This window comes from Molothrus ater, chromosome 20, assembly GCF_012460135.2.
Source record: "Molothrus ater isolate BHLD 08-10-18 breed brown headed cowbird chromosome 20, BPBGC_Mater_1.1, whole genome shotgun sequence".
In the NCBI taxonomy this organism is placed as follows: domain Eukaryota; kingdom Metazoa; phylum Chordata; class Aves; order Passeriformes; family Icteridae; genus Molothrus; species Molothrus ater.
Genome location: NC_050497.2, coordinates 6,681,533 through 6,709,012, shown reverse-complemented (window position 1 = coordinate 6,709,012; position 27,480 = coordinate 6,681,533). Strand labels below are relative to the sequence as shown.

Sequence of the window (27,480 nt, the reverse complement as noted above, 5' to 3'; positions counted from 1 at the left end):
GATCAAGCCCCATTGACCCTTGAGCAGCCAGCTCAGCCCTGCAGCCCCTGAAATGCCTCTCTGAGAGGTGTTTCCTGCTCCCCACCTTCCCCACAAGGTACCACCAACCCCCCTCGTCCTTCGCAGCCACTTAACCCATCACAAATTCACAAAGCCGGCCTGGGGGAAGCGCTGCCCCGGCGGAGCAAACAAACGAGGCAGGAATAAAGCAATAAAGCCCGGCTCTCAATGCCGGACCCCGCGCGTGGCTGGGGTTTATTTCTTTCCCCACTTCTCCTCCGATGGACAAACCTCTTTTTTTTTCTTTCTTCCCCCCTGATTGCATTTCACTTGCAGCCCCGTAACAAAGCCGTCACCTCCGCTCCAGGGAGACGAGTTACAATTACCAATTGCCACCACAATTAGTGCTACTTCTTCCAGAAATTAGAAAGGGGAGCGGGAGGCTCGCGTGCGATTGATTGCTATTCATCCTGCTTTACGGTGACCTTGCTCTGGAGACGATGATATTCCTTCAGCCTGGAAACCGGGATTCGAAAAAAAAAAAAAATTAATTGTAAATTAACAGTAAGAACACACATTTCCTTTCAATTAATTTAAGCAGAATGAGGGGGCGTGAAGAGCAGGCGTTTGTTAAGGCCCGTACAGTTTAATTATTTTTTTTTTCCCCCACGAGATAATGTAATTAATCTTAGAGAAGTCGGGGGGACACGGAGCATCGGGGAGAACAAAGCAGTTAACAGGCAAAGGAAAAATTAAGAGCCCATTATGTAAATGCGGTGTGTTTTACAGCCCTGGAGTTGGGAGGGGTCTGAGAAATAAGTAAAATAACGAGGCTGGCTGTGCTGGGGAAGGCTGCAATTAAACAGGGCTGGTACTGGCGGGGCTGGTGGCACCCCACTGCTCAGGGGGGGCTTGCAAAGGGGGCTTGGATCACCCCCAGAGCCTGAGTGAGGATGGGGGAGCCCCGAGGTGCTGGGGAGGGTGCCCCTGGACCCCGCAGACCTGAGGGAGTTGATGTTGATGAAGCCGGTGGCATCAGCAGGCTCGTAGTCCCCTTGCACATTCATGCTGCAGAGAGAAAGGCACTGTCACTGCCACGGGATCCCCAGGGGAACCTGGGCTGCCCTTTGGGAAGGGAGAAGGTGTGGGGGACCCCAGAGCAGGCTGCTCTGCCCTGCTGCTGCCCCCTCATCCGCTGTGGGGGGCTCAGGGCAGGGTCCCTGCCAGCCCCTGGGGAAGGGGCACATGGCTCAGCCATGCCCAGGCTGCACAGGCCCTGCCAGAGACACAGCCCCAAAATTCCCTCCTTGGTCCCTCACGTGCATCATCACTCTCCCACCATCATCACCCTTCCACCATCATCATCACCCATCCACCATCATCATCACCCATCCACCATCATCATCATCACCCTTCCACCATCATCATCATCACCCTTCCACCATCATCATCACCCATCCACCATCATCATCACCCATCCACCATCATCATCATCACCCTTCCACCATCATCATCATCACCCTTCCACCACCATCATCACCCATCCACCATCATCATCACCCATCCACCATCATCATCACCCATCCACCATCATCATCACCCTTCCACCATCATCATCACCCATCCACCATCATCATCACCCTTCCACCATCATCATCACCCATCCACCATCATCATCACCCATCCACCATCATCATCACCCATCCACCATCATCATCACCCATCCACCACCATCATCACCCTTCCACCATCATCATCACCCTTCCACCATCATCATCACCCATCCACCATCATCATCACCCATCCACCATCATCATCACCCATCCACCACCATCATCACCCATCCACCATCATCATCACCCATCCACCACCATCATCACCCTTCCACCATCATCATCACCCATCCACCATCATCATCACCCTTCCACCATCATCATCACCCTTCCACCATCATCACCCTTCCTCCCCGTGCTCTGGCACTGCCCAGGGATGCTCACCCTGTTCCAGAGCAATCCTGCAGGGTTGGCTCTAGAAAAGGGATGGGATTCTGGGCAGGAGACACTGCCCCAGGCACGAACAGGGCTCCAGGCAGGCAGGGACAGCCCCAGGCTGGTGTGGGGGTTTATGGACCTGGCAGTGATTCCTCAGTGCAACACTGAGCTCATCCCCTTTCCCAAGGCAGCAGCCACCCACTGAATCCCAGCTCCAACAGTTTCCTACATCCCCAAAACACATGGCTCATTTCCCAGAAACCACAAACCTTAAAGCGGGAAGTGGAGGGAAATAAAGAAGAAAAAAAATAAAAAAAGAGTTTACAACGATTTTACCTCCCCTGACGGGCTACAGAAAAACCTCTGTGCTTTTATTTTTGCTCATTCGAGTGGTTCTGACCTGCTCTATAATTACGTTACTTTCTACCTACTGTGCAGAGGCATTTCCACACAGCTCTGCCTCTCACAGCTTTCTCTCGGGTTCCTGTGACGCCGTCACTCAAAGGCTTTCAAACCAGCGATGTAGAAATCAAAAAGAAAAGGAAAATGGTTGGAGACGCAGGGAGAATAAGTGCCCCTGCTTTTCTCTCCCTCTCTCTTTTTCCTCCGTCACACCCCCCTCCATCCTCCTTTTTTTTCTTCCCTCTTTTTTTTTTTCTTTTTTTTTTTTTTTAATACTTTATTCATTTAATCTCTCCAAGTGAGAGTGCAAAGCATAATGAAGGGTTGGGACGGATTATTAGTAGCTGTTGATTTTGAGGGGGAGGGAAGGGGGGAAAAAAAGCCAGAGAAGAGAAAGAGAGAAGATAATTTGACTCCGACTGATCTAAACTCATTCGGGTGTATTTATGGCTTATAAAGTGTTTAGAGAGATTGAAAGGAGTTGAGGGAGGGCTGAGGGGGGAGCGAGCAAGCGAGAAAACAACACGAAGAGAAAGGGAAAACCAGAAGGGGGAAAAAAACCAATATTGACTTGAAACATGGCTCATGCTTCAGCTGGATGCTGGGCTGGGCCCATGGTGTCACCTGGGGATGGGATGGGGTGGGATGGGATGGGGATGGGATGGGATGGGAAGGGAGGAAGGCCGCTGTCACCACTCCTGCCCAGCCTGCCCCACTCACCTGACCAGCTCCTCGTTGTAGAGGGACCGTGGGGACTCCCTGCCCAGGATGTAGACGTGGCCCTTGAAGACAGAGAGGCGCACGGTGCCCACCACGGGCTCCTGCGAGCGCCCGATGCACTCCCGCAGGAACTCACACTCAGGGCTGTGCCAGAAGCCTGGGGGACACGAGATGGCATCAGCAAGGGGCCTGGGGAAGGCCAGAGGGGTCTGGGACCCCAGGGCAGCCTAGGGTGGTCCCCAGGCTAAGCCTTACGAGGCAGATCCTGGGAAATTTCCAGGGGAAGGGATGGGATTGCAGGACTGGGTGAGGAAATGAGATGCTGGGACACGCAGGCTGAGCCATGGGGATGGAGATCTCAGGTGTTTCCCTTCTCCTTGGCGGCCCTCAGGATGGGAGAAGAGGATGGAACAAACTAGAAATAGGCCATGGGGCCATCCTTGTTCCAGCTCTGCTGGGCAGGGGTGGTCATGCAAATGGAAAGATTTGTTAAGTAGGTATGAAATTGCTACTCAAACATCACCATCTTGGGAAGGCCAGGCGGAGACAGACAGATGGACACAGAAATGATGGGGGGATCAGGTCCCAGCCCCCCAAGAAAGGGATGAGCCTTTCTCCCCTGGGATGGCAGAGTAGGGGTCTGCCCCAAAAAGTCAACCCCAGCCTGTGGACTGTGCTCAGAGGGATGCAGCCCCACAGGAACACCTCACCCCAGCAGCTCTGGGAAGGGAAACCCCCTCAGCACTGGGGGTGCCAGTGGGGCAGTCACCCCAGGAGTGCCCATTTCCCATCCCAGAGGGATGCAGAGCAGAGTGCTCCCCCGGCTCACACAGCCTGGGCTGGCACTGGGCTGTGCTTTGGGCCACAGGGGTCTCAGCGGCCCCATTGGGCTGTGCTTTGGGGCACAGGGGTCTCAGCAGCCCCATTGGGCTGTGCTTTGGGGCACTGGGGTCTCAGCAGCCCCATTGGGCTGTGCTTTGGGGCACAGGGGTCTCAGTAGCCCCATTGGGCTGTGCTTTGGGGCACTGGGGGTCTCAGCAGCCCCATTGGGCTGTGCTTTGGGGCACTGGGCTCTCAGCAGCCCCATTGGGCTGTGCTTTGGGGCACTGGGGGTCTCAGCAGCCCCAGGTGTGCTCTCCACCTTCCCAGCCCCCCAAGGTCAGTGAGGCTCAGCGTGTCCCTGCTGCCTCTCATGGGGAAGTTTGACTTGTCCCCACTGTGGTCCCAGCACGAGGAGCTGGTGGCACACAGGGAAGCAGTGCTGGCACCCCAGAAAACCCCATCTAACCCTGACCAGCCTCCTCCTGCCCTGGCTCCAGGGGGGACAGCAGCCCCTGGCAGCCCAAATGCCCTGAGCTGAAGCCCAGGTGAAGAGTGAGTGTTGGGGTGATAGGCAGGCACACCCTGGTCCCCCAAACACATCCTGGGGGAGTGGCTGGGGCACTGCAGGTGCATGGAGGGGCCGTGCCCTGCCTGCCACCCCCACGCCCCTCCTGTCCCTAGGCAGGGTTATTAGCCAGGGAGTCCTGGGGGACCCGGAATAAAGCCTGGGAGATGTAGAAAGAGATAGAGGTGGAGAAAGAAAGAGCCCATTCACCGCCCTCCAGGCATGCCCCGGTTTTATCTCTCCCATCTCACACCGGTGCCCTCTCACCTTTCCCTCCCCAGCTGGGCTCTGGGGCCGAAGCCATTAAAGAAACAAATAATTTCTTTTGTTGTTTGGCCTCACCAGCCGCTGAGCAGGGCTGTATCCTGCAGCCTCGTCCCCGGGGTCTGTGTGGCCCTGTTCCAAGGCACAGCACCATGGTTCTGCAGCCCCTGAGCACCAAACCCACCTCTCTGAACTGACCCCCTCTGCCGGGGCACAGTATGGCTGGGGGATTTGGGGACCCCTTCCCTGAAACCAGCACTGCCATGCCAGTAGCAACCCCAGCTCCAGGCAAACACGCTCCTTTTTTTGGTCCCCACCCTCCAAGTACAACTCTTCAACTGGCAGGATTGATGTAAAAATCCCCGTAAAAATAAACACCAGACACACTAAAATAATAACCAGCTGCTTAAATCCTGACTCTGACAGCTCCAGGTGGGAGGAAGCATCCCCCCCCTCCCGACCCCCCACTGCAGACACTGGAAGCGATCCCCCTTAATGACCTCCCCACCATCCTGCCCTAATCACGGCGCAGGCAGGGGGACAATGGCATTTCCGCACCTGGAAAGGAGGGAACCGGCTTCAAAGCCGCCCCTCCACAATGGGATCAATAGGAACAGGGGGGAAGATAAACACTAATTCTCCTAAAAACGGGGCTGGCTGCAATAATGAGGTGTTAAAGGAAGGTGAGTTTGAAAGCCTGGCCTCGGGCACGGGGACCCACGGGTGCTTGTTGCACCCTGCTGGGGTTGTTCCTTGGATTTAGGATTGGCTGGCAGGGGAGTCTAGGACCAAACTGGGAATCCCTGGGGATTCAGCAGGAGGAGCCAGGGAAACAGCAGCCTCTGCCTGGCAGAGGTGGGGAGGGAGAATTCAAACCGTGATTCCCTGAGTGGCTTTTTAACCTGGTGGCTGCACAACAAGCCAGTGGTTAGGAATAAACAGACAAACAGGTTTATGCCTGAACTACAAAAAAAAAAAAAAAAAAAAAAAAGCCAAAAGAAAGGCAGGCCAGGTCAAAGTCTAATAAAAATGGCCAGAGGCAAGAGTGGCACTGGGGAATGAATGAGGGCAGGGGCTGTGATCCAAGAGGAAGGTGACAAAGGCTCCCCCAGCCCCTGTCAGGGCCCTAAAATGTGATTTAAGCAGCAAAGGGGCTCAGGCATTAAATGCCAGTTGCTGAGGAAGATACAAGAGTGAATGTCCTTGGAGGGGAAGGTGACAAGCACTGGCACAGAAACTGCAGGGGAGAGAAGCCTGACCCAGTCCTGCTGGATCTGCTGCTGCCCAAAGCCTGAGCTCCCAAAATCAGGTAATTTCAGGGTATCTCCCCATTGAAAACCCCACAGGAATCACCCCAGCCCTTGTGGTTAGAGACCCCTGCAGTGATGGGAGGAGGAGCTGGGAGGCTGAGAAATCAGGGCCTGTGACTGACAAATGTTTGGCCATGGGGCAGGAATCTCCTGCTGTGGGGCCTGCAGGGGTGACAGCTCTGAGCACCCAGGTGTGGGCAGAGGGGCTTTGAGCCTGCTCAGGGCATTTTGGGCTAATCCCACTTCCTTCAGCTTAGCACCAGGGCCTGGGTCCGGCTGGATCCATGGAGCAGCCCCCAGGGCAGTGCTGGTTCTCCCCCCGGGTGCCAGGACAGGAGCTGCTCCTGTGGCACAGGGCGAACGCTGAGCTGTGACCCCCTAAACTCACCCCACGCTCTGGGGCTGTGGCTGCTGCCCGGGAGGGAGGACACAGGGCTTCCCTGCTGGGTGAGCCACTATCCCCTCGTTCCTCAGGGCTCCCAGCCCTCTCCAGGCAGGGCTGTCCTGTCCCAGAGCAGGAGCCCCAAGCCGCAGTGCCCCTGTGTGGGCTGTGCACCACATAGCACAGCCAGGACCCTCCATCCCTCCAGAGAGAGCCCCCTGTGCCACACTGCCAGGGCGCAGGGACACTCCAGAGCCCCCTGTGCCACACTGCCAGGGCACAGGGACACTCCAGAGCCCCCTGTGCCACACTGCCAGGGCACAGGGACACTCCAGAGCCCCCCGTGCCACACTGCCAGGGCACAGGGACAGCTCTCCATCTCCAAATGCCACGGCAGGTCTTGAAGTTTAACGTTTTGGTGCCCCCTATCCCAGATATGGGAGGCAAGGGCAGAGGTGGAAGGGGTTGGAGGTGAGAGCTGGGGAAAGGTGACACAAGAGGGGACAAAAGGATGGTGAATTACATCCAAAAGTGCTGGTTGGGATGAAGTGGTGGCACTGGGCTGGGAGAGATGGCAGGAGAAATCCTCATGGAATATGGCATTGCCTCCCAAAGGCAGGCACAGAGCTCCCTGGGCAGGAAAGCAGGCACAGTGTGGGGTTTTGCTCAGCCCAAACCCACGTTTCTCCCCAGGAGCAGCCTCAAAACCCACACCTCAATTTTGCCACCAATGGGACCTGCAAGCTCCAGCAGCAAGGAGGGAGGATGAGGAGGAAGCTGCTGTGGCAGGACTGGACTGCACCTACCGTTGTACACCAGCTCTGAGAATTTCAGGGAGAGCCCCTGCTTGATTTTCCTCACTTCCCGGTCCATGGTGAAGGCCTCGATATCTAAATGTGCATGGTATAGGATCGTTCCTGCTGGGGTCTCATAGATACCTAGCCATTTTTCCAGGCAGGGGGAAAAGCAGAAAAAGAGAGAGAAACGAATGAGACCAAAACTGTCAGCAAATGACAAAAAATAATGACTTGGCTGACAGAAGGAGCCGTGGTCGAGCGCATTCAGTCTCAGCTCGCTGTAAAATGCATCTGTCATTATATTCATGCTGGGGCCGAGACAGTCCACTCCGCACCTTGCGGAGAAAATTTCTAGATTCCCCTCTTTGAAGAGGCACTCTGACGAGGCTAAATGACAGGGTTTGGGAACCGATCCCCCCACCCATCCGTGCCCAACGGTCTGCAGCTGAAAACCTGTAATTAGCAGAACGAGCGGGGCACAGGCATGGGGAGCGCGGGGCCCGCAGTGCCCTCCTCTCCCCGCGGCTGCCGGCAGCCAACGAGGCTGCCTGGGGCTGGCAGGGCAGCTCCTTCGGGCTGGGCAGGGCCCCCCAGTCCCTTCCTGCTGCCCCCCCCCATTGCACAAGGCCTGGGGATGGAGGGTGTTTAATTATTTTGGCGTGCTGCTCCTTTGTTCCAGCCGTTCAAAGCTTGTTTTGTGCGTGGTGTTTAAATGCGAGTGTGGCCAGGCTGTTCTCCCGTCCGTGGTGATGGAAATATTGTGGGGAAATGCTGAGCTGGTCTGGCAGTGAGGATGTGATGGGAAAGGCTGCGAGCTGTCCACAGCCAGGGCTGCTCCACCAGCATGTCCCTGTCCCCTGCCTGCCCACAGCAATGGTCCCTTCCCAGTGCTGGGCATCTGCTGTGGTGCAGTCATGGGAACGGCAAAGGGCACAAAGTCCCCACTGAAGGGGATGTGTCCCCAACCAGCCCCAGCCCCAAGAGAGGCTGAGGGGAGCCCACAGGGCTCAGAGCTTCACCAGGCTCTGCTCTCTCAGTGCCACAGACACAACAGGAGCCACGAGGGCAGCAGCCCAAGGCTCTTCCATTACACCTCAGCCCAAGCAGTGCCCATGATTTCAGCATCCTACAGGACCACAGTCTGCCTGTCCCAAAGGAGAGCAACCCCTCCTATCCAGCCACCCCAGTGATGGCGCAGCCCAGTCCCTGGGGCAGCTCAGGTGCTCACCAAACATCCATTCCCTCAGGATGTGGGAGCAGACAGCCAAGTTAACACCAAACCCCAGCTGTCCCCATGGGCACAGCAGTGACACAGGGCCACAGGGAGCTGCTCCAGCCCCTTACTGTGGAGCTGAGCCCACCACTAACACAATTAATACAATTATAATTAACATTCCCTCTCCTTCCCCTTAGGGGCTGTTAAGGCCAGTTTGGTCTGAAGGTTTGGGAACATGCCTTGACCCCCACCTCCTGCCACTCTGGGGGTGCTGGGAGACAGGACCAGAGCATGTCAGCTGGGGCAGAGGGGAGGGCAGCTGACAGCCACTCTCCAGCCTCTGCCGAGGAGACAAGAGACACCTTCAAAGTGACACTCGCGCAATCTCCAAGTGTCTATTTTCCTCTCCCCATGTTTACAGGAAAAAGACAGAGGTGTCAGCACTGCAGCCCAACGATGCTTCAATCACCCCATAATTACTGCTAAGGAAGGGGGGACGGGAGCAGGGGGGACAGGGAGGGAGGCAGCGAAGGAGACAGCTGCCGCTACTTAAAATTTTCTAATTTGTAACCTCGGCTGTCACTTCACCTCCATCGGAGCAATTCTGCTGTGCTGAGTGCAGGCTGTCACTCCCGACGTCATCCCTGGGACAGGAAGGGATGTGCTGCCTTCCTGAGGGGAAGGGCAGGGGGATGCTGTGCCCACGGGAAAACGCTGCCCAAATTTCCACCCCTGGTCCGGGGCTGAGCCATCAGGCCCAGTTTGGCCTTTTCGTTGCAGGGAAAGGTTTTCCACTTTCCTCCTCCATCAGCTCAGCGCATCCAGAGGAGGAAGAAGGAGGGAGCCAAGGGGAGGAAAAGCCCCAGCCGCCGGCAGCGCTCGGCTTTTGGCAGTGGCCGTCCCCCTCCTTCCCTCTTCCTCCCCACTGATTTCATTTACCTCACTTAATTAGCCCCCCTTCGGAGTTAAAAAGATAATTTGATAATGAGGGTGTGAGCGGGAGGCAGAGGCAGGGCCGCGCCCCCCGGCCCAGCCGTGCCCCCGACCCTGGCACCCTGTAATTAGCCACCCTCCTGCCACTAAAACAAATAGGGCAAACCCGAGTTAATTGGGCTTGAAAGGCTGCGAGTGGTTCCGTGCCCCCTCGCCCATTAGGCCTTAACGAAGTCCAATTAGGAGCTTAGTAAAAATCAATGCAAATGAATTTTTCCTCTTCTCTGACTTCCTGGCACTGGGAGATGAGGAAGAGGAGGCACCTCGCTGCCACCTCCACCACAGGGAAGGGTCTGGCCATGCTGCTGCCTGTGCCTCAGTTTCCCCTGCAGAACCCCGAATCTGCAGGGCAACCTCACACTGCTGGGGTTTAAAGGATTGTCTCCTCCAGGCCCAGCGCCCACCTCCTGCACCACTGATCCTAAATCCATTTGGAGTCCCAAATGCACTCAGGTCACATCCTGAGTTCCAAAACCCTGGAGGAGAGCAGGTGCCCACAGCCCCCTCCTGTTCTGACCCGCTCCCATCCCACTCTCCCTCTCTCTCCTGCAGAGCACTTTTCTGGGAGGTTTCTCTCAATCCCAAAAAGCCAACCAGGGGCAGGATCCCGCTCAAAGCAAGGGAGAGAGCCTTCCCCGAGGTCTCATCCCCACGGGGAGCCACCCCAGGGTCTCCTCCCTGCAGGGCTGGCCCGGACCCCCCGGTCCCCTGGCTCAGGAACGCGGCAGCGATCGCTCGGCGGTGTCACACAGCAGACAGACGTGACAGTTAAATGGGGTTTGGAGGAATTATTAAATGCTGGAAGGGTCACTAGAGCATGTCAGTGGCTCTTAAAAAAAATAAAGCAGTTTTTGACAAATTACTCAGCATCCTGAATGCAAATGCACAGGCTGGCGTGTGTGGGTTGGGGTTGGTTTTTTTTTTACTTCCTTCCTTTGGTTTCAATTTGATTATTTAAACTCAGATCAAATGATTTGGGGTTTTGTTTCTTGCTCTGCGGTGGGGAGGAACACTGCAGGTTTAGTCTGACCAAAATATTTGCTGTTGTCCTGCACAGAGGGCAAGTTTAAAGAAAGGAAGCATCTAATTAAGTATTAACAAGATTTAAAACAAAAGAGTTGGAGCAAGGAGTTGGGAAATGATGCTGAACCACCTCCTTACTTAGTTTTGCACTGGGGAGTTTGCTGCCTCCAGAGGTTTCCAATGAAATTGATCCCAATGGAAGATCAATATTAGGAGACTCAAAAATGCGTGGAAAAATCAAATATTTGCTTTTTTTTAAAAATCAAAACAGTAATTTGCATCAACTTCCTGTGGTTTGTACAGGTATTGGAGAGTCTGGCACCATCCAGGACCTTCCATGAGCATATCCCCACACAAGCCCAGAGCCTGGTGTGTTTGCTGTGGGGACAGGTCTCACCTGAGGGCACTGGAACCGCTGGGCTGGTGCCAGCAGTGGCAGCGAGTGGGAAACTGCTCTCATTAAAGAGCAACAAGGAGTCCCTGTCACGGGAAAATCTCTGCCAAAATCTGATGGGGAGGGAAAGGCTGTGGGCTGCTGGTGTGACCTGAACCAGAGCACCCAGCATTACTGAGCACCCACCATGGTTTTCCCATTTCTTTGTCTTTTCAGGGCAGTGCTCTCACCTCTGGACTTCATCCCAACGAAGCGATTCTCCACGATGTCGATGCGCCCAACCCCGTGCTTGCCCCTGTGAGGAGAAGGGAGGTTGCAGCAGTCCCAGCCCCACAGGTGGGTCAGAGGGGTGGATAATGGGGAAAAACCCCAAATAACAGCAGGCCAGCCTCTGGGCAGCACTGCTGACCAGCAGCAGGGACCCCAGATAAGGCAGGTGACAAGGAAATGGATTTTTCTCTCCACCACTTGTCACTGGAGCTACCAGTACTGCAGGCAGCTGTGGCACCTAGGCCACTGGGCAAGGAGGCAGGACATGGCACAGCTGTATTCCCAAAGTACTTTTGAAACCACTTATTAACCATTTGAAAAGCGAACAAAGTGGAGAAGTTCATTCCCATTCACCACCAGGAGGATAAAGGCTGAGGCACAGAGGACTGGGTGGCACTTAGGAGGGGTGGGTGCCCTTGTGGGTGGCCTCATGGGTGCTGCTGTATTTTTGGGCAAACTCCTGAGCATGGGTCTGTGCCAGCAGCAGCTGAAAATGGGCATAGGGTGGCACACGGAAAGAAAACCCCCAAGGAGCTGCTGCTGTGGAGATGGGAATAGAAAAGGGCAATGAACCTGGCCAGCAGGTCTCCATTCCTTCAAAAAGTCAACTCTCCACACAAAAAGGACACTGAGCCCTGTCAGGGAGACAGGGCAAGGCAAGATGTGAGAGCAGGGCGTCCAGGACTGAGCTAGTAAAGGGTGCCCTGCAGTGGGCAGGGCAGCTGGGCACACAGGGAGCCCAAAGAATGCTCAGAGGGCTTTTTAATCCTCCTCACACCCAGTGAGCAAAACCCTGAGGTGTTTATACCCTTGTGCTCCCGGCCTTGGAGCCCAGCTCTGCCTGCTGGCATTTATGGCACAAGTGGCACCATCCCATCGCTGACCACCGTCCCCTGGGCTCACCAGGACGTGAGCATCCCGCTCCCACCCCGCTGGGTGCCCTGGGGACGCTGCCCCTGTCCCCTCTGCTGGCCGGACAGGGTGGCACTCACGCGATGTCGTTCAGGTACACAAAGAGCTCCAGCGCCGAGGAACGAGTGGCTCCGTCCCCAGTGTTGGTGACCTTCACTGGGACACCTGCAGAGGCGGGGAGAGAGGATGGGCAGGATCAGCCGGTGTCAGGATCCCCCCGGAACATCACCCCGTGGGCGTTAAATAGATGTGACAGATATGAACTCTAAATAACTTCTTAAAAAGGCATATCCAAGCTGGTGCGAGGGGGAGGCGAGGGGAGGGGGACCCACCTCGGGAGAGGAGCGAAATAAATAAATAAAAAAGGCCATAAAAACGTCACACACCCCCCCCTCCTTTTTCCTCTCTCTCCACCCTCTCTTTTTTTTTTAGGGCCTGTGAAATTGCAACCAGGCCCTTAACTAATTGAATTTCACGCTCCGCAATTGTCTTACGGCGCTGCACCTTCTGTCCCACCAGCCCTTGCTGGGGAGGGGGGACAGAGTGACAAATGTGTGTCCCCCCCTCCTCCCCTCGGCGGCACGGGGGGTGTCTGGGGGGGACCCCCACCCCGGGCTGCTCGCACACGCACGCACACGCACCCCGCCGCGGGGCGCTCCCCGCCAGGAATTCATTATTGCACCTTTTCTTTCTTCCCCCCCCTCCTTAATTTTTTGGGTTTTTTTTTCTTTTTTTTTTTTTTTTTTTTTTTTTTTATTTTAAGGGCACCGGGCAGGAGCAAAGCAGAGCGGGGTGGTGGTGGTGGTGGTGATGGGGGGGGGGGATGCTGAATAGAAAGAGGCATTTTTCTTTAGCGGTGTGAAATGAGCAATAAATGTATTAGGAAGCTGACAAGGGGGCTGCGGAGCCCACAAAGAAAAGCGGTGCGGAGTTGGAGGCTAATCCCCCCTCCATCTGCCTTCCTCATTACCATTTAACGCACTATCAGTTGCCAATCAGCCTCAATGCCTCCCTTTCTAGTCTTTATTATATAGGCGCCCGCAAGAGCCCTGGCTAGTGATGGGGGCTGTCAGCTCCCCCCCAGCGCCCCCCCCCCCCCTTAAACCCCCTATTTTCCAGGGGTTTATAAACTCAGTTGTAAATTGCTATTAAATGTAAACTCGCGGCAATAATGAATCTTAAGCTGCTTCTCGGCGTGGGCCCCCCCACCCCGCGCCTCCCTCGCCCGGCTCTTTCTCTCCTCATCCTCCACCGGGATATTGGCCGGGGTCCGCTCGGCGAAGAGCCGACAACGTCGGGGCTGTTGTTGCTGAAAGCTGCTTAGCCTTTGAAATAGTTAATAATTAGATTAAAACTTCAAATAAATTAACTAGGGGCTGAATGGGCTGCCGGGAGGGGGGCTGCTCCTTGCAGGGGGATGGTTATAATGGAGCTGGCGGTGGGGAGGGGGCGTCCCCTCCCAGCAGGGTCTCCCCCCCAGCCTGTGCTGGGCTCACCACTGCTGCCAGGCTGGGTGGTGGCACGGGGATGGCCGTGGCTGGCAGAGGTGGAGATGCTGCTCAGTGTCCCCTGCTCTGGGGCTGGGCCCTGCTGTGTGTCCTCAGGGATGCAGTGGAGCATCCCTGTCTCCTTCATGATGGCATCACCAGCCAGATCTTGCTGAGCAGCTCCCCAGCTGTTACCTGGCCAGCATCACCTGCATGCCCTCAGAGCCACCTGCAGGAGAGGGGATCCTGTGCCCATTGTGCCCTAATGGGAGGTGAGGGAGCTCAGATCCTTTTCCTCTCTCAGGGGGGGTCTCAGAAAGCCCCTGGGATCTGAGCAGACCCTCAAAGAGCCCTGGTGTGCTGCTGCACCATCCTCAGCCCCAGCGTCAGAATCAGGGCTCACCCATCTGCCCCCACTCTGGGGGTGCTCCCAGCTGCCAAGAACCCCAGTCCCAGCTGGGAAGTGGAGCCTGGGGGCCCAGGGACAAGGGCCTGGCAGCAAGGAGGCTCTTACCCCGCTCAAACTCGATCTCCAGCACGTCTGGGGTGTCGGGAGACTTGGCCAGATCACAGGTCTTGGTGTAGAGCCCGGGAGGAGCCTGGTTCTGCAGGAGAGGGAGAGAACAGGGACAGTCAGTGGCACTGCCATGGGCAAGACTGCTGGCAGCCCCAGCCCAGAGTGCATCCCCCATCCCAAAACACTTCCCCATCCTAGGGGTGCATCCCCCATCCCAAAGCACATCTCCCATTCCAGGGGTGCATCCAAAACACATTCCAAAAACACATTCCCCATCCTAGGGGGTCATCCTCCATCCAAAAGCACATCCCCCTCCAGGAGTGCATCCCCCATCCCAAAACACTTCCCCATCCTAGGGGGTCATCCTCCATCCCAAAACACATCCTCATCCCAAGGGGGCATCCCCCATCCCAAGGCACATCTCCCATGCCAGGGGTGCATCCCCCATCCCAAAACACATTCCCCATCCTAGGGGGTCATCCTCCATCCAAAAGCACATCCCCCATGCCAGGGCTGCATCCCCATCCAAAAGCACATCTCCCATTCCAGGGGTGCATCCTCCATGCCAAAGCACATCCCCCTCTCAGGGCTGCATCCCCCATCCCAAATCACATCCCCCTCTCAGGGCTGCATCCCCCATCCCAAATCACATCCCCCTCTCAGGGTTGCATCCCCCATCCCAAATCACATCCCCCATGCCAGGGCTGCATCCCCCATCCCAAATCACATCCTCCATGCCAGGGCTGCATCTCCCATCCCAAATCACATCCCCCATGCCAGGGCTGCATCTCCCATCCCAAAGCACATCTCCCATTCCAGGGATGCATCCCCATCCCAAAACACATTCCCCATGCCAGGGGTGCATCCCCCATCCCAAAGCTCAGGACCAGCACGGCGCAGCACCGGCGCTTACCGGGGGCCCCGGGAACAAAGGGGTTGGCAGAATCAGCCAATTTTTCCCCTCAACTTGATCTCATCTTTTCCTCCACCGCCCCCACAGCTGGAGGCGGGCTGGCTGAGGAGAAGCAAGTCAGGCAGGGAAAAGCGGGGCGCCGGAGCGGGCGGGCGGGCCCCGCACGGCCCCGCACCGCGGCCGGGCTCATTCGGCACCGACCGAAAACGCTGATGAGGAAGCCTGACCCCAGCAGGTGCTCCCGGCACACCGGCTCTTTCACGGTGTCCCCGGGGTTAATACACACGGGGGAAAATAGAGCGGCAAAGCAAAAACCCATTTCAGAGCACATCAACCTTTATGTGTATATTTTTTTTTTCTCTCTCTGAGATTTATAGGGAAGAGGCATCTTATCTCCATCAGAGCCAGGCCAGCAGAGGCTCGGGTGCCGATGGTGAATTGCTGCAATTGAAGTGCGTGCCAGAAGGGGGGTGGGGGCCGGGAAATGTAATATGAAAAAGCTTTCCGTCCCGGAGAACAAATGCTCTGCAATTTCACATGGCCCCTCAGCACTCACCCATGATGCGACTGCACAGGCTGACCCCAAAATACTTTCAGATCTGTGTTTGTAAACTCCTGCCTCCAGAGGGACTCCCCACGCAGCCACAGCTCCGGGAGGTGGAGGAGGAATGGAGGCGCAGAGCAGCCAGGGCACTGCAGCACCATGGAGAGTTAAGCAGCCTTTTAAAGGTGGCAAACTGGTATTTCCCCACCAAACCCAGCTGGAGCTCTGGGTATCTCTGGGCAGGGAGGCCCTGCCTGCTCTCACCCACCCAATGCCTGGTCCATGCTCTCCCTGTTCCTCTTTCCCTTTTTAAACCATGATTCTGCTCACTTAATCAAATCATGGAACAGTTTGGGATGGAAGGGACCTTTAAATGTCCCTTTACCTCCCTTCTCTTGCATTCTAGCAAGGAAAAAAATGATAAGGTATAAAGCAAGTTAGGAAAAAAGCCCCATAATAATCCATCCAAAAGTGATTGCTTAAAAAAAAAAAAAATAAGCTTTTTAAATGGAAAAGTAATTTCTCTACAGAAGAAGTTTTCATCTAAAATTTTTCCAGACTAGCAACAAGAATTCTAGTGAAAACTTCAATTTATTTTCGTCCAAATGTATTTATATTTCCTGGTCCACTGCCATCCTGAGGAACCCACACAGCTGCAGGGAACCCCACACCACCCTCCACACTGGGGGGGACCCCTTGCCTCACCCCAAACCTCGGGGTGCACATCCCAACACCAATCCTGGCAATACAGACACAGCTACCCAAGCACCCACTGCAGCAAACCCCTCCTCAGTGCCCATTTAATGTCATTTTTGTCCCTTTCCCTCGTTTTAAGGGACAGGCACTGGCAGGCAGGCGCATCTCCCCCGTGCCCCCACGCACAGATTACACGGGCTGTGGATTTCAATTTTACATCGTCTGGCCTTTCCTAGCCCTGATCACACTTATTAACTAGATGAACCTGTGAGAGATGATGAAAAACTTTGAGTTCAAAAGGAAAAGGTTGAAGGGGGTGGGAGAAAAAAGACCGGAAAGTATTAAAAACTCTTTACTAAACATTGGAAGTCAAAGTCAGGTAGTTTCCAATTTTCCGAGCCAACTATGAAAACCTCTATTAAATAAAATAACTAAATAGAAATAAAAGTGACATTTGGCTTGCATTCCATCATTACGGTGTGAGTCTGTCCTCTTTTTATTCTCTCTCCTAAAAGCACAGTTCAAATGACAAATAGTTTGTTGCAGTGTATCAATGCCTTCTATTTATCCCTCCCCGCAGGGGGGCTAGTCCTGCAATGTCATCTTTAAAGGGAAGAGAGGAAAAAAAAGGGGGGCAAGAAGAAGGGGAAAAAAAGGGAAGAGTGTGTGGAAAGTGAGAGAGGGAGGGGGGAAGAAAGAAGCAAGAAAAACGGGGCAAGAAGAGAAGAAATTGGAAGCAAATGGTCCATGAAGTAAACCGTGATGCAGAGCTATCGATGCCGCAAATGGTTTATTCATCCGGCTGATATTGTTGTGCCCGGGACTGAATGAACTCTTTCAGAGTGCCATATGAAGTTAAAGCAAGTAAATTTCTATCTTTCTCCACATTAGCTGCCTCATTGCCCTTCAATCGGGCCTCACAGAGGCAGAAAATAGCTCAACCATCTGCTTTCAAATCCCTGCGTTTGGCAGGCCCCGGGGGTTTGGGGAGGGGAGCCCGCCGTGCCTGGCACCCCGGATCTTGCCAGGGCCACCTTGTGCCCAGCACCTCTTCCCGGGCCGGGCAGGGGACAGCGGTGACAGGAACAGCAGCGACAGCAGTGACAGCGCGCTCCGGGGAGCCACCCCCAGCACTGCCACAGGGTGAGGTGCCCGAGCCGGGGATGCTCCGGATGGGGTCAGGGGCCCCGTTTGGGAAGGGAACGGGCTTGGCAGAGCCTGGCGAGAGGCGCTGGGTGCGGCGGCTGGCTCGGGATGGGCGCGGGTCAGGCCCGTGCCACCTTCGGCTGAAGCCGTGAGCGCCCATCCCGCTGCCAACCACCGTCCCCGAGGAGGAGACCCTACAGGAGCCCGGCTCTGACCCACAGACACCCCTCGGGAGGGCACCAGAGGAAGAGCAGGGCCCCCTCTCCACCTTCACCTTCCTCTTCCTCCCTCCCCGCCGCAGGCACGCGTCAGCCCCGCTGCGGGAGCGGCTGCGGGCACGGAGCTCCAGCGGCTCCGCTCCCTCTGCGCCCGCCTTCCCCTCCTCTCCCGGGCTGTCTAATTAGGCCTGATGGATAGTTTAAATAGATAGTTTAAATAGATCGTTTAAATAGCGGCCGGGCCGGGGACCCGCCGGAGCGTGAACGGCGCAGGCAGCGCCAGCAGCACCGCGGGCACGGCTCGCACGGCCGGAGATGTGGCGCTGTCACCGGCAGCGGTCCCTGCTGGTACCCAGAGCTGGTGGCCCCCATGGGTGCCCACAGGGCCTCCAACACCACCACCCACCCAACGGGAGGTTTTAACCCGCGCCTCCATGGAGAGCGGGCTGGCAAAGCGAGGAGGGCTGGGGGGGCTCAGGGGACACCCCGAACCTCTGCCACCCATCACCAGCACCGCGTGTAACTGCGCCTTTAACGCTGCCCCGCGACTCTGTCCCCTCCGGTGTCACCCTGGTCCCTGCCCCTGTTCGAGCTGGCCATGAACGCGCCGGGGGCGGCGGCGGAGCCTCCCCGCACACACGGGCGTGAAATTTCCAATTAGGCTGCAAATACACGAGACGCCCCCGGCCCCGTGGCTGCCGTGATCGATTACCTTGGGGTTCTCCAGGATCCCGGCTTCGTAGCTGCAGCAGGCAGGGAAGGAGAGAGAGAGGTCACTGCAGCACCTGCAACTTTGCAACCCCAAAACCCACCGGGATGAGACCCCCGCTCCCACCCACCCCGTGAGGATGGACATAAGCACACGTTAAGGATTTCCAGAGCATTTTAGCAGCAACCCTGAGAGGAGAGGCAGGCTTAGGAGAGTCTAGGAGATGAATGCTGCCACGTGGAATGTGGGTAACTAGATAGAGAGGGAGGATTGGAGGATTTGGTGTGGTCAGCATGTGGTGGGGCAGCCTGGAACAACGGATGTGCAAAGGGCTGCTCTGGACACGTAGGTTGGAGGGGACTGGGGCTCCAGATCTCAGGTCTTCACCTCATGGGAGCTCCCCACCTGCCCAGCTCCTCACCTGATGTGCATTAGGTTCTCATCCATGCTCCAGGGTGTCTGAGGTGTCACAGGCACTGGGATCCCATGTTTCTGCCAAGAAAGGGAGAGTGGGGGTAAGCCAGCCTGCAGGGAAGGCCAGCCCTCATCGATGCTGGCTCCCTGCAGGATCAGCCCCAAAGGCACAACCCATGGCACCAGCAGGGCAGCACAGAGCGAGGTGCACTCCAATGTCCCTGAGCAACATCAGCTGTCACCACAAGGGCCACCTCAACAGGGACATCAGGGACACTGCGTGGCTGGGTGGGGGGAGAATGGCCATCCCAGCCCTGCCACACGCTGAGGAGGGGCCCCAGGGCACCCCGTGAACCCCAGAGATGGGGACACCAGCACAGATGTTGTCTGCTTTTCCCAGCTCCAGGGCCAGGATGGTGCCATGATGCTCTCAGGTATCTGGTGGGATTGTTGGGATGTTCTTTGCAGGGCCAGGAGCTGAATTTGATGACCCCGTGGGTCCCTTGCAACTCAAAATGTTCCATGGTTCTGTGATTCCCCCAGCCAGGCTTCTCAGCAAGGAGAGGTGACACTGGAGTCCCCAAACCCACAGGAAGCTCTAGAGCCTCCAGAGGACAAATGCTCTGTCACGAGGGGACAGCAGCACATCCTCAGAGCCTTGTGCAAACCCATGGGGCAGCAGACACACCCCAGGCAGGCTCAGTGCCCAGGGACGTGTGGCCCCACAGCAGCTGCCTGGCCAGCGGGACTGCAGCACCAAGCCCAGCTCCCTAACAAGGTCACCAGCCTGCCATTTATCCACTGACACTTCAATGGGGGAAATTGCCTGTGAAAACGAGGTGAATACGTGGGGGAATTAGCAGGAGAGGTGACGGCAGCTCTGAAACTGGAGCCAGTGGGGATGTCACCCACCCTGCAGGGACACTGAGTCACAATGTGGCATGGTCATGGCAAGACAGGGATGGGGACAGCAGCTCCCACTGAGCCTTGATGTGTCTGTACAGCCTGGGCAGCCCTGGCATTGCAGTGTCACCACAGCAGGGACGCAGTGAAGGGCTCAGCTGGGCACAGAGGAGCAGGAGCTGAGGGGACATTTCTTGTTTGCCAGGAACGGGGGAAGGAAATGCTCGTGGTTGTTGCATCACAGCCCTCAAACCATCACCTGAGGAGGGAACAAGGTTCTGAGATCTCCTCATGCTGTAGAGGGACTGACTCAGCCCTGCTCCTGGGGGGACATGGCCTCAGGCTCATGGGTTCTGATTTGCTGGTTCCCCACCATAATTCCAGCATAGGACCTGCTGAGACCCCTCTATTATCCAATCTAGACCTTCTCTGGCACAGCTTAAGTTTTTTTTTTCCTCTTGCCCTATCTTGTATTTGTGAGAAGAGACCCAGCATTGGCACAGCCACCTCACGTGGGGTGTACAAATCCATCTTCCAGACCTGCACACCAGTGATCTTGAGCTGACTTGTGCCCTCTGCCAGCCCTCTCCTGGAGGCTGGGGAAGCCAGAGCTCCCCCACCCATTTCAAGTCCAGACCCAATATCCACAGAGCCTAGGCAGCCTTTGCAGGAGCCAAAGGTGCCAGCACCAAAAAGGGATTTTGTTCTCAGCTTCACTGGCTCTGCCTGTGGCCAGGCTATTCCTGGGGCAGCACCCAGGAGAGTTTGGCTGCTCTCATTAAGGCGTGTGAGAATGAAGCAGCCCCTGCACAGATTTGCTGCCAGAGCAGGGCTGGGTTCAGCCCCTGGGCAGCAAATCCATGGAGAGAGCTGTGCCACAGTGAAACAGAGCCTCACTTTCCCTGGCACCAATGGAGCCCCAAACAGCATCATTTTCCAATTCCCCCAGCACCAAGGTGAGCACGTGCATGTGCTCAAAGGACCTGGCCATGCATCTCCCTCTCCTCAGGATGAAAAAGAAGGGAAACCACCTTTTTTTTTTTTTTTTTTTTTTTTTTGTTACAGATAACCAAAGACTGAAAAGTACTTAAACCCTCACCCACAACCTTTTGCTCATGGAATGGGGCCCCAACCCATTTCATTTCCCTTCCTCCCCCTTCCCAAACAAACAAAACAATCCCCACAACCAAACAAAACCCCCAACCCCAAAACACATGTTCCATTTTCCATATAATAAAACCATGGTGCTCTTAATAACTCCCCTATTTGACAATTTGTTTGGCAACATATGGAAAGCTCTCGTAAACTCTCCCCTTCATAATACAGCAGCAGATGGCAAACACAATCCTCAACACACCACGCTCTCCTGGCAGCCCTAATGGGCTCAGAGGGCTCCTCACCCCACGCCACATCCCTCCAGCTCCACACCTCTCCTTCCCTGAGATTACCCAGGCAGCTCCAGTGGCAGCTATTTAAAAACCTGAAGCAATTTTCTGGTTTATGCACAGAGCTGACTTTTCCCTTTTGATTGATTGAGCTGAGTTGTCAAGCATTTCCATGAAGTCGCTAAAAAAGAAAGGTACCCTGGTGGGCACATAAAAACCTGATGCAAAACTTCTAATATGTTTTATTGTAACTTGTACTTCAAAAAGGAAGGGACAACAAAGGTGAATGTATTTGCTTTGTCTGTTACACAAGTCAGGGAGCTGGGACCCGTTTCCTTGGAAAGAGGGTTACAATTAATAGCCAGGTAATTATGGGGCTTTTAGAAAGGAAGGAGAAAAAGAAATAGAGGAAAGGGGGGGTGGGGGGAACTCTGACCAGGAGGCTCCTGAGTGGTGCTGCAGGGATGTAGTGCAGGGTGTGCTGCTGTCACCTGCCAAGCCTGGTAAGCATCCTGTGGTGGCCCTGAGCATCCCATGGTCACTCCAAGAATCCCACGGCTACCCTGAGCTTTCACAGCCACTCTGAGCACCTTTTGCTGCCCTGGGCATCTTGTGGCTACCCCACACCAGCTCCTACCTTGGCATAATCCATCAGCTCACGGCGTCCAGGAAAGCGCTGGTAAAACTCAGGCAGCCTCCACGGTGCAACAACCTGGCAGGAGAGCAGGAGATGAGAATCCCCCTGCCCTCTTGTAGCCCCTGGGAGCCAAGAGCCACAGGGTGTTGCTCCCTCAGCTGAAATTTAATCTCCCAGCACAAGGTGGGAGTAAACCAAACCCCGACCCTAACCAGGCACTGGATGCAGAGGGAAACAGGCAGCATCGATTAGCCAGCAGCTGCCTTGGTACTGTCTCCTTCCTCTGTGGCCTCGTGGTGTTTGGGGTAAAAATAGGTCAATTAAGGATCATTACAGCCCCCTGAAATGCCAAAACGTCGCTGAGTGCAGCTGGTGGCTTGTTAAAGTGAGGCAGGGCCGTTTGCACGGGTGTTAAAACAGAATTCCCAGCAGCTGCAGAGGGCCAGGAGCCCGGCAGTGGGGAGGCAGGGGATGGGTTTGGGTGCCTTACCTTGATCTTGGGACACAGGGCATAGCAGCTGAGCTCAAAGCGAACCTGGTCATTGCCCTGAAACAGGAAAGGAGGTGCTGAAGGGTCACCCCAGCCCAGGGTGTGACACACACACACTCACTCACACTCAGCCTCTGAGGAGCTGCTTGGCTCCAGCCACAGCTGCCCCTTGGGCACAGAGGGTAAGGATCCTCTGCCCTGATCATTCCTGGTCCATCTCCACGGCCGGTTGGAACCCCAAGCCACCTTTCCTATAGCTTCTGATATGTGTTCAAACCAGATTTGGGTATTTTTCCCCCCAAAGACATCAAAGGACAAAGAAGGAAGAGGGCAAGGTGGGGGTAAGACCACAGTGAGCAGAGGGATGCAGAAACTCATCATTAAACAGCTCCAAACCTCCCTTTACCTTAATTGTCCCTTGCTGATTAGATCCCACTAATGAGTCCAGGTAGCTGGGAAGGGGCAAGGAGCAGCAGGAAGGCTGGGAATTATGAGCACTTCCAAGGGAATAGCACTCACTGAAACCTATTTTCCACCCTCGCCACGGGGTGTATGTAAGGAGCCCCACTTCCCTGCCGTGGGCCTGGAGGATACATTTACACCGGGCTGGGCATTCCCCGAGGACTATTACACACATCCAGCAGAGCACTCATCTCCCTCCCGGGCCCGGGCCTGTCCATCTGCTCGGCAGCGGGATCCGCACCCCAGATGGTCCCATTTAAGGCCCCGCAGCCGGGTCGAGTTACCGGCAGTCAGTTCGTCCGTCCCTGCCCGCGCCCGCGGCTTAATGGCTTGGGGAGTGCAGCCACCGAGGGTGGCCCTGCCAGCAGGGAGGGCTGGTGGCACCTGGGGACAGAGGGGACACCGTGGCGTTGGGGGTGCGCTGCTCCAGGGCACCTCTGAGCCGGAGCTTTCAAGCAAAACTCACTGGAGATGGATAGGATGGACAGAAAGGGGTGCAGGGACCCGACTGCAGCAGGACAGACAGTAATTCTGGTCATGTGTCCCCCCAGCTGCCCCTCTGCCCCATCTCCTGGCTGCTGGCAAACCCTTCGGCAATCTCCTGGCTGCATTTAACATCCCCTTTCTAGCAGGGTCCCCGCCGCGGGGACCCCCAAACCCATTGCGATCCCCCGGGGACCCCAAAGACGTCACCTTAGCCCCAGGCACGGGCTGTGGGAGGAGGAGAAGGAGGCACCGGCAGGTCCTGGGTTCACCCGCTGAGCCCTCACCTGCGCCAGGTGTCCCCACCCCGGCCGGGGCAGCGGCTGGAGGTGTCGGGGGTGACCCACGGCCACGTCCCGCAGGTCCCACGGCCCCACCACGCTCCCCGAGGGGGATTCCCCCTCTCCAGGAACGGGCTGGCCCCGAGCATCCCTTTGCCACGGTCTCTGGCTGCCTCTAGCGGCAAAGTGTCCTCCCTGCGGCCAGCGGGGACAGCGGGGACGGGGACAGGAACAGCCGGGACAGGGACAGGAACGAGGACAGGGGCTGGAACAACGGGGATAGGGACAGGAACGGGGATAGGGACCGGCACAGCCGGGATAGGGACAGGAACGGGGACAGGAACCGGGAGAGCCAGAACTGGGGACAGGGACAGAGCCTGTTCCAGGATGCCCCTGACCGTGCCGGCTTGTGCTGGCTCAGTCTCAGCCGGCTCCTGGCCCGGGCAGCCTCAGCATTTTGACATTCTTGCCAGACACAGAGTGCTCAGCTGTGACTCCAGCCTTCCCAACAGCGAGACGGAACCGAAATTGGGCACAGAAATCCCAGAAGCGAGGAGGAAGTGTTGAAACACGTTGGAGTTTTGCACAGTCCCCCCAAAACACCCTGTGCAGCCCTCCGGGCACCCCCTGCTTGCCCCGCAGACTGAGCAGCTCCCCCACCCGAGCACCTGGAGCCATCCCTGCCCGGTGCCCGTGTGCCCCCCGCTCACCTTGCCCGTGGCCCCGTGGGCGATGTAGGGCGCTCGCTCCTGCTGGGCGATGCCCACCAGCCCGCGGGCGATGCAGGGCCGTGCCAGGGCCGTGCCCAGCAGGTACCGATCCTCGTAGAGCGCGTTGGCCTGCACTGCCGGCCAGATGAAGCTCTCCACGAACTCCCTGCTGACGTCCTCGATGTAAACCTGCCAGCAGAGGGACCCTGATGGAAGGGCTGCTGCAGGGGAAACCCGCTCTGCAGTTTTAGGAACAGTGCAGCAAAAATCTCTTTGCCTCTCTTTTCCTAAATGGCACTAAAAGGCTTTGGGGCAAATTCTCTGGAGAAGGATTTCTCATTGGCACAATTCCCTCCCTGGGGTGTGCGAGAGCCCAGGGTTCACCCCCGTGGTGGGGAGCAAGGGCAGGGATGCTGTGTTACCTTCTTGGCCCCCAGTGCCAGTGCTTTCTTTCGTGCTGCCTCAAAATCTTCCTTCTGCCCGATGTTGGCCTGAAAAGCAATAAAAAAAGAGACTTGGACTTTGTGGTCTTGAAACAAGACTATAAAACCCAGAGCAAGCCCAGTTTGGCACAAGGCATCACGTGTGGCATGACAGAGTCTGTGGTGGCTGTGCCTGAGTGAACCCAGGATGGGCAGGAGGGGAGTTCCACCCCCTGAACTGGATATCTCAGGGCCATGCCCCCCTCTGCCAAGCCCCTTGGCTCTGCCCTGCGTCCCTGCCTTCATTAGCAGAGGGTCATTAGCTGGCAGGACAGGCTGTGCCACACAGGGCTGGCAGCTCAGCAGAGCAGCAATGAGCTGGGCCATGGTTAACCAGTGCTAGCAGGGTCACACCCACAGCACACACACACAGCTGGACCCCCATTGCTCACCCAAGCCCCCCCAGCCCAATGGCCCAGCATCCCCTGCCCCCCCAGCCCCTGGGGACAGCCCAGAGCTCACCAGGTAGGCGATGACATCGTAGCCCTGCTCCTTCAGCCACACCAGGATGCAGGAGGTGTCGAGCCCCCCGCTGTAGGCCAGGACCACTGTGCCCTTGGACTGAGCCATGGTGCTGCCAAAGCAAAGAAAAAGGGGGTCATGAAGCCCCTGCCCCTACTGCAGCCATCAGCTGAAGCAAGAGCCCTCCCAGGCTGCAGGGAGCCAGGGCAGGGCTGGGGGCAAGAGAAAAAGCCACAGCACTGTGACCATGGCCAGGTTGTGGCTCTCAGCCAGGGAGGACACCCTGCCTGTGCCCCAACCTCTGTACCCTGAGGTGGCTGGAACAACGGAGGAGCCCTCCCAGCCAGGAGGGTGGCTTTGCTCTTCCCTTTTCTCCATGCTGGCAGCCCCAGCACAGCCTGCCCCACGCTCTGCACGTGCCCTGCAGTGCTGGGGAGGAAGGGCTCAGGCACTGTGGCAGAGGCACAGCTCAGTGCCCTGCTCTAGCACAGCCCAGCACGTCCTGCCCGTCTGCAGAGCTGCCTCGGGCTCAGCCCCCGTGCCCATCAGGACAGCAATGGCTGCAGGGCTGGGGGGCTTGGCAGCATCCCCTAGAGCCCAGCCCAGCCCCAAGTCTAATGAATGCTTACAGAGCATTTATTCTAATTGTGCTGCGGTGTTTTCTGCCAGCACCAAACTCCTACGTGGGGATTCAGCACCTTTCACCCCCCAGCCAAGGATACCGAGGACTTCAGCCAACAACGGGAGACAGTGAAGGGTGCAGCAGGCTGGATCTCAGGCGAGGGTTGGGGCTCCTGGGCAGGAAGGGGCTCAGGACTGTCCCTGCAGTCCCCAGGCCAGGCTGTGAATCCCAGGGCCCCACGAGGAGGCGATGCCAGCTGACCCTTGGCCGGGGGAGGCGGACGCGGCACCGGCCAAGCCCTGTCCCGAGCCACTTTCACAGCGCTGCCGCTGCCAGGTCAGCACAATCCTGCTCCTGCAGGCTGCCCCGGGCCGTGCCTGCCGCTCGGGGCCGGCCCACCCAGCAGCTCTCCCAGGGATGGATGGAGTTACACCGGGGTGTGCTGCAGAGCCAGCATCCCGCGGGGCGAGGCTCGGAGCCAGCCACAGGCAGCTCTGCGCTGCTCCTGCCGGGTTCTCGCCGAGGAACAGAGCTCTGGCAGCCCCGGACCCTTCCCCACGGCTCCCCGAGCCTGCCCGTGCCCGTCGGGCTGTGCCACGCAGGCAGCACCCGGTGCCCAGGCTTGTGCAAGCAGCGTTTCCCCGTGGCTGTGCCAAGCTGGGTCCCTGCCCAGCGAGCTCCAGCCGTCCCCTCCTCACCGGGGCATTTACAGGAAAGCAATCTCAGTTCCCAAAACGGCCCAGCCCAACCCTGACGCTGCTCCTGCGGCTCCTTTAGAGACAACTTCCCTCCTTTAGTGCCAAACTCGTCCCCGCTGCGGCCACCAGCATCGCTGTGGTGGTTGCCAGCCTGAGTAAGCAGCTCCGAGAGCAGGCACACTCGCTCCACCAGTGGCCCAGCAGGGCGATAGGGAAATGCCTCCAACTTGTGCCTGCGCAGACCCGTCCCAGTGTCGCAATGCCCGAGGGGCCTGGGGGCACTTTGTCCTGGAGACGCATCCTGCATCCCAGAGACGGGGCGGGACCAGCAGCGCTCCCAGCTCGGGAAACACGGCTGGTGCCAAACCCTCCTGCCCAGGAAGGGAGAGCCCCGAAGTTTCGGCGGCAATAAATCAGAGCAAACAAAGCTCGGTGAAGGGGAACGCGGCGGGACTTTCTCAGCCCTTGTTGTTATTCCGTAGCGATTTCCGTGTGAGTTGGGGCAGGGATTTTGCTGCTGGAGAGAGGCTGGGGCTGCCCTGCGCCAAAGGAACACGGCGCTTTCGGTTTTAAAACCAAGAAAGAAACGGAAGGAGGGAGGAGAATAAAAAGGCTGAAACTTTGGTGAAGAGAGGAGCTGTCTTTGCCAGCCGGGTTGCTGCCTGAGGGCTGGGATGGAGCAGGCAGGAGAGGCTGGAACAGGCAGGAGGGACAGGGACAGCTTTTCCAGCAGCAGAGGCGTGTGCTCAATGCTGCTGGGGTTTTCTTCAGCATCACTCCTCCACCTCGTGGAGGTCCCATCCTGCCCCCCAAAATCCCCAGAGCACAGAGGGCGTGAGGAGGTACCAGCTGAGGTCGCAGTTCCCCTCCCTGAGGTGGCCAAGGGGACCCTCAAGAAAATGGGACTCACTTGGAAGCTCCCCGCCCATCCCAAGCTGAGCTGGGAAGGGTTTGACTGCAGTCTGCACCGTGCTGGGAAGGGGCTGGCACCCCCCTGCCCTGCGCCACAGCCAGGGACACCCGTGGGTGGGTGGAAATGGGACAGACGGGATGAGGGGACATCCCCCAAGGCAAAGCCCCCCCTCTCCCCCCGTGCCGTGCCCACACTCACTCACTCCCGGTGTCCGGCTGCCCTCGGTGCTCTGGGCCGGTGCCTGGAG

The 27,480-nt window shown here is 57.0% G+C and overlaps 1 protein-coding gene across 1 annotated transcript; it reads right to left on the bottom strand.

The window, feature by feature from the left end:
* Positions 1-204: 204 nt before the first annotated feature.
* ASS1 (argininosuccinate synthase 1) lies at positions 205-27,480 on the bottom strand. Its single transcript, XM_036394266.1, has 15 exons — positions 27,432-27,480; positions 25,001-25,112; positions 24,479-24,547; positions 24,057-24,245; positions 22,121-22,177; positions 21,631-21,705; positions 18,713-18,783; positions 18,295-18,325; positions 14,063-14,153; positions 12,142-12,226; positions 11,110-11,174; positions 7,263-7,394; positions 3,114-3,270; positions 1,003-1,068; positions 205-516 (listed from the first exon to the last, which is right to left on the bottom strand). Exons 2-15 carry the CDS (start codon positions 25,106-25,108, stop codon positions 462-464), a joined length of 1,251 nt encoding a protein of 416 aa, XP_036250159.1. The 5' UTR covers positions 25,109-25,112; positions 27,432-27,480; the 3' UTR covers positions 205-461.

Excerpts from the sequence above, each read along its gene's own strand:
- ASS1 (XM_036394266.1), bottom strand. The coding sequence starts at position 25,108 with ATGGCTCAGTCCAAGGGCACAGTGGTCCTGGCCTACAGCGGGGGGCTC. Across the intron at positions 7,395-11,109 it reads CGTTGGGATGAAGTCCAGAG|GTATCTATGAGACCCCAGCA; the intron begins GTGAGAGCACTG and ends AAAAATGGCTAG. Across the intron at positions 3,271-7,262 it reads CTCAGAGCTGGTGTACAACG|GCTTCTGGCACAGCCCTGAG; the intron begins GTAGGTGCAGTC and ends CGTGTCCCCCAG.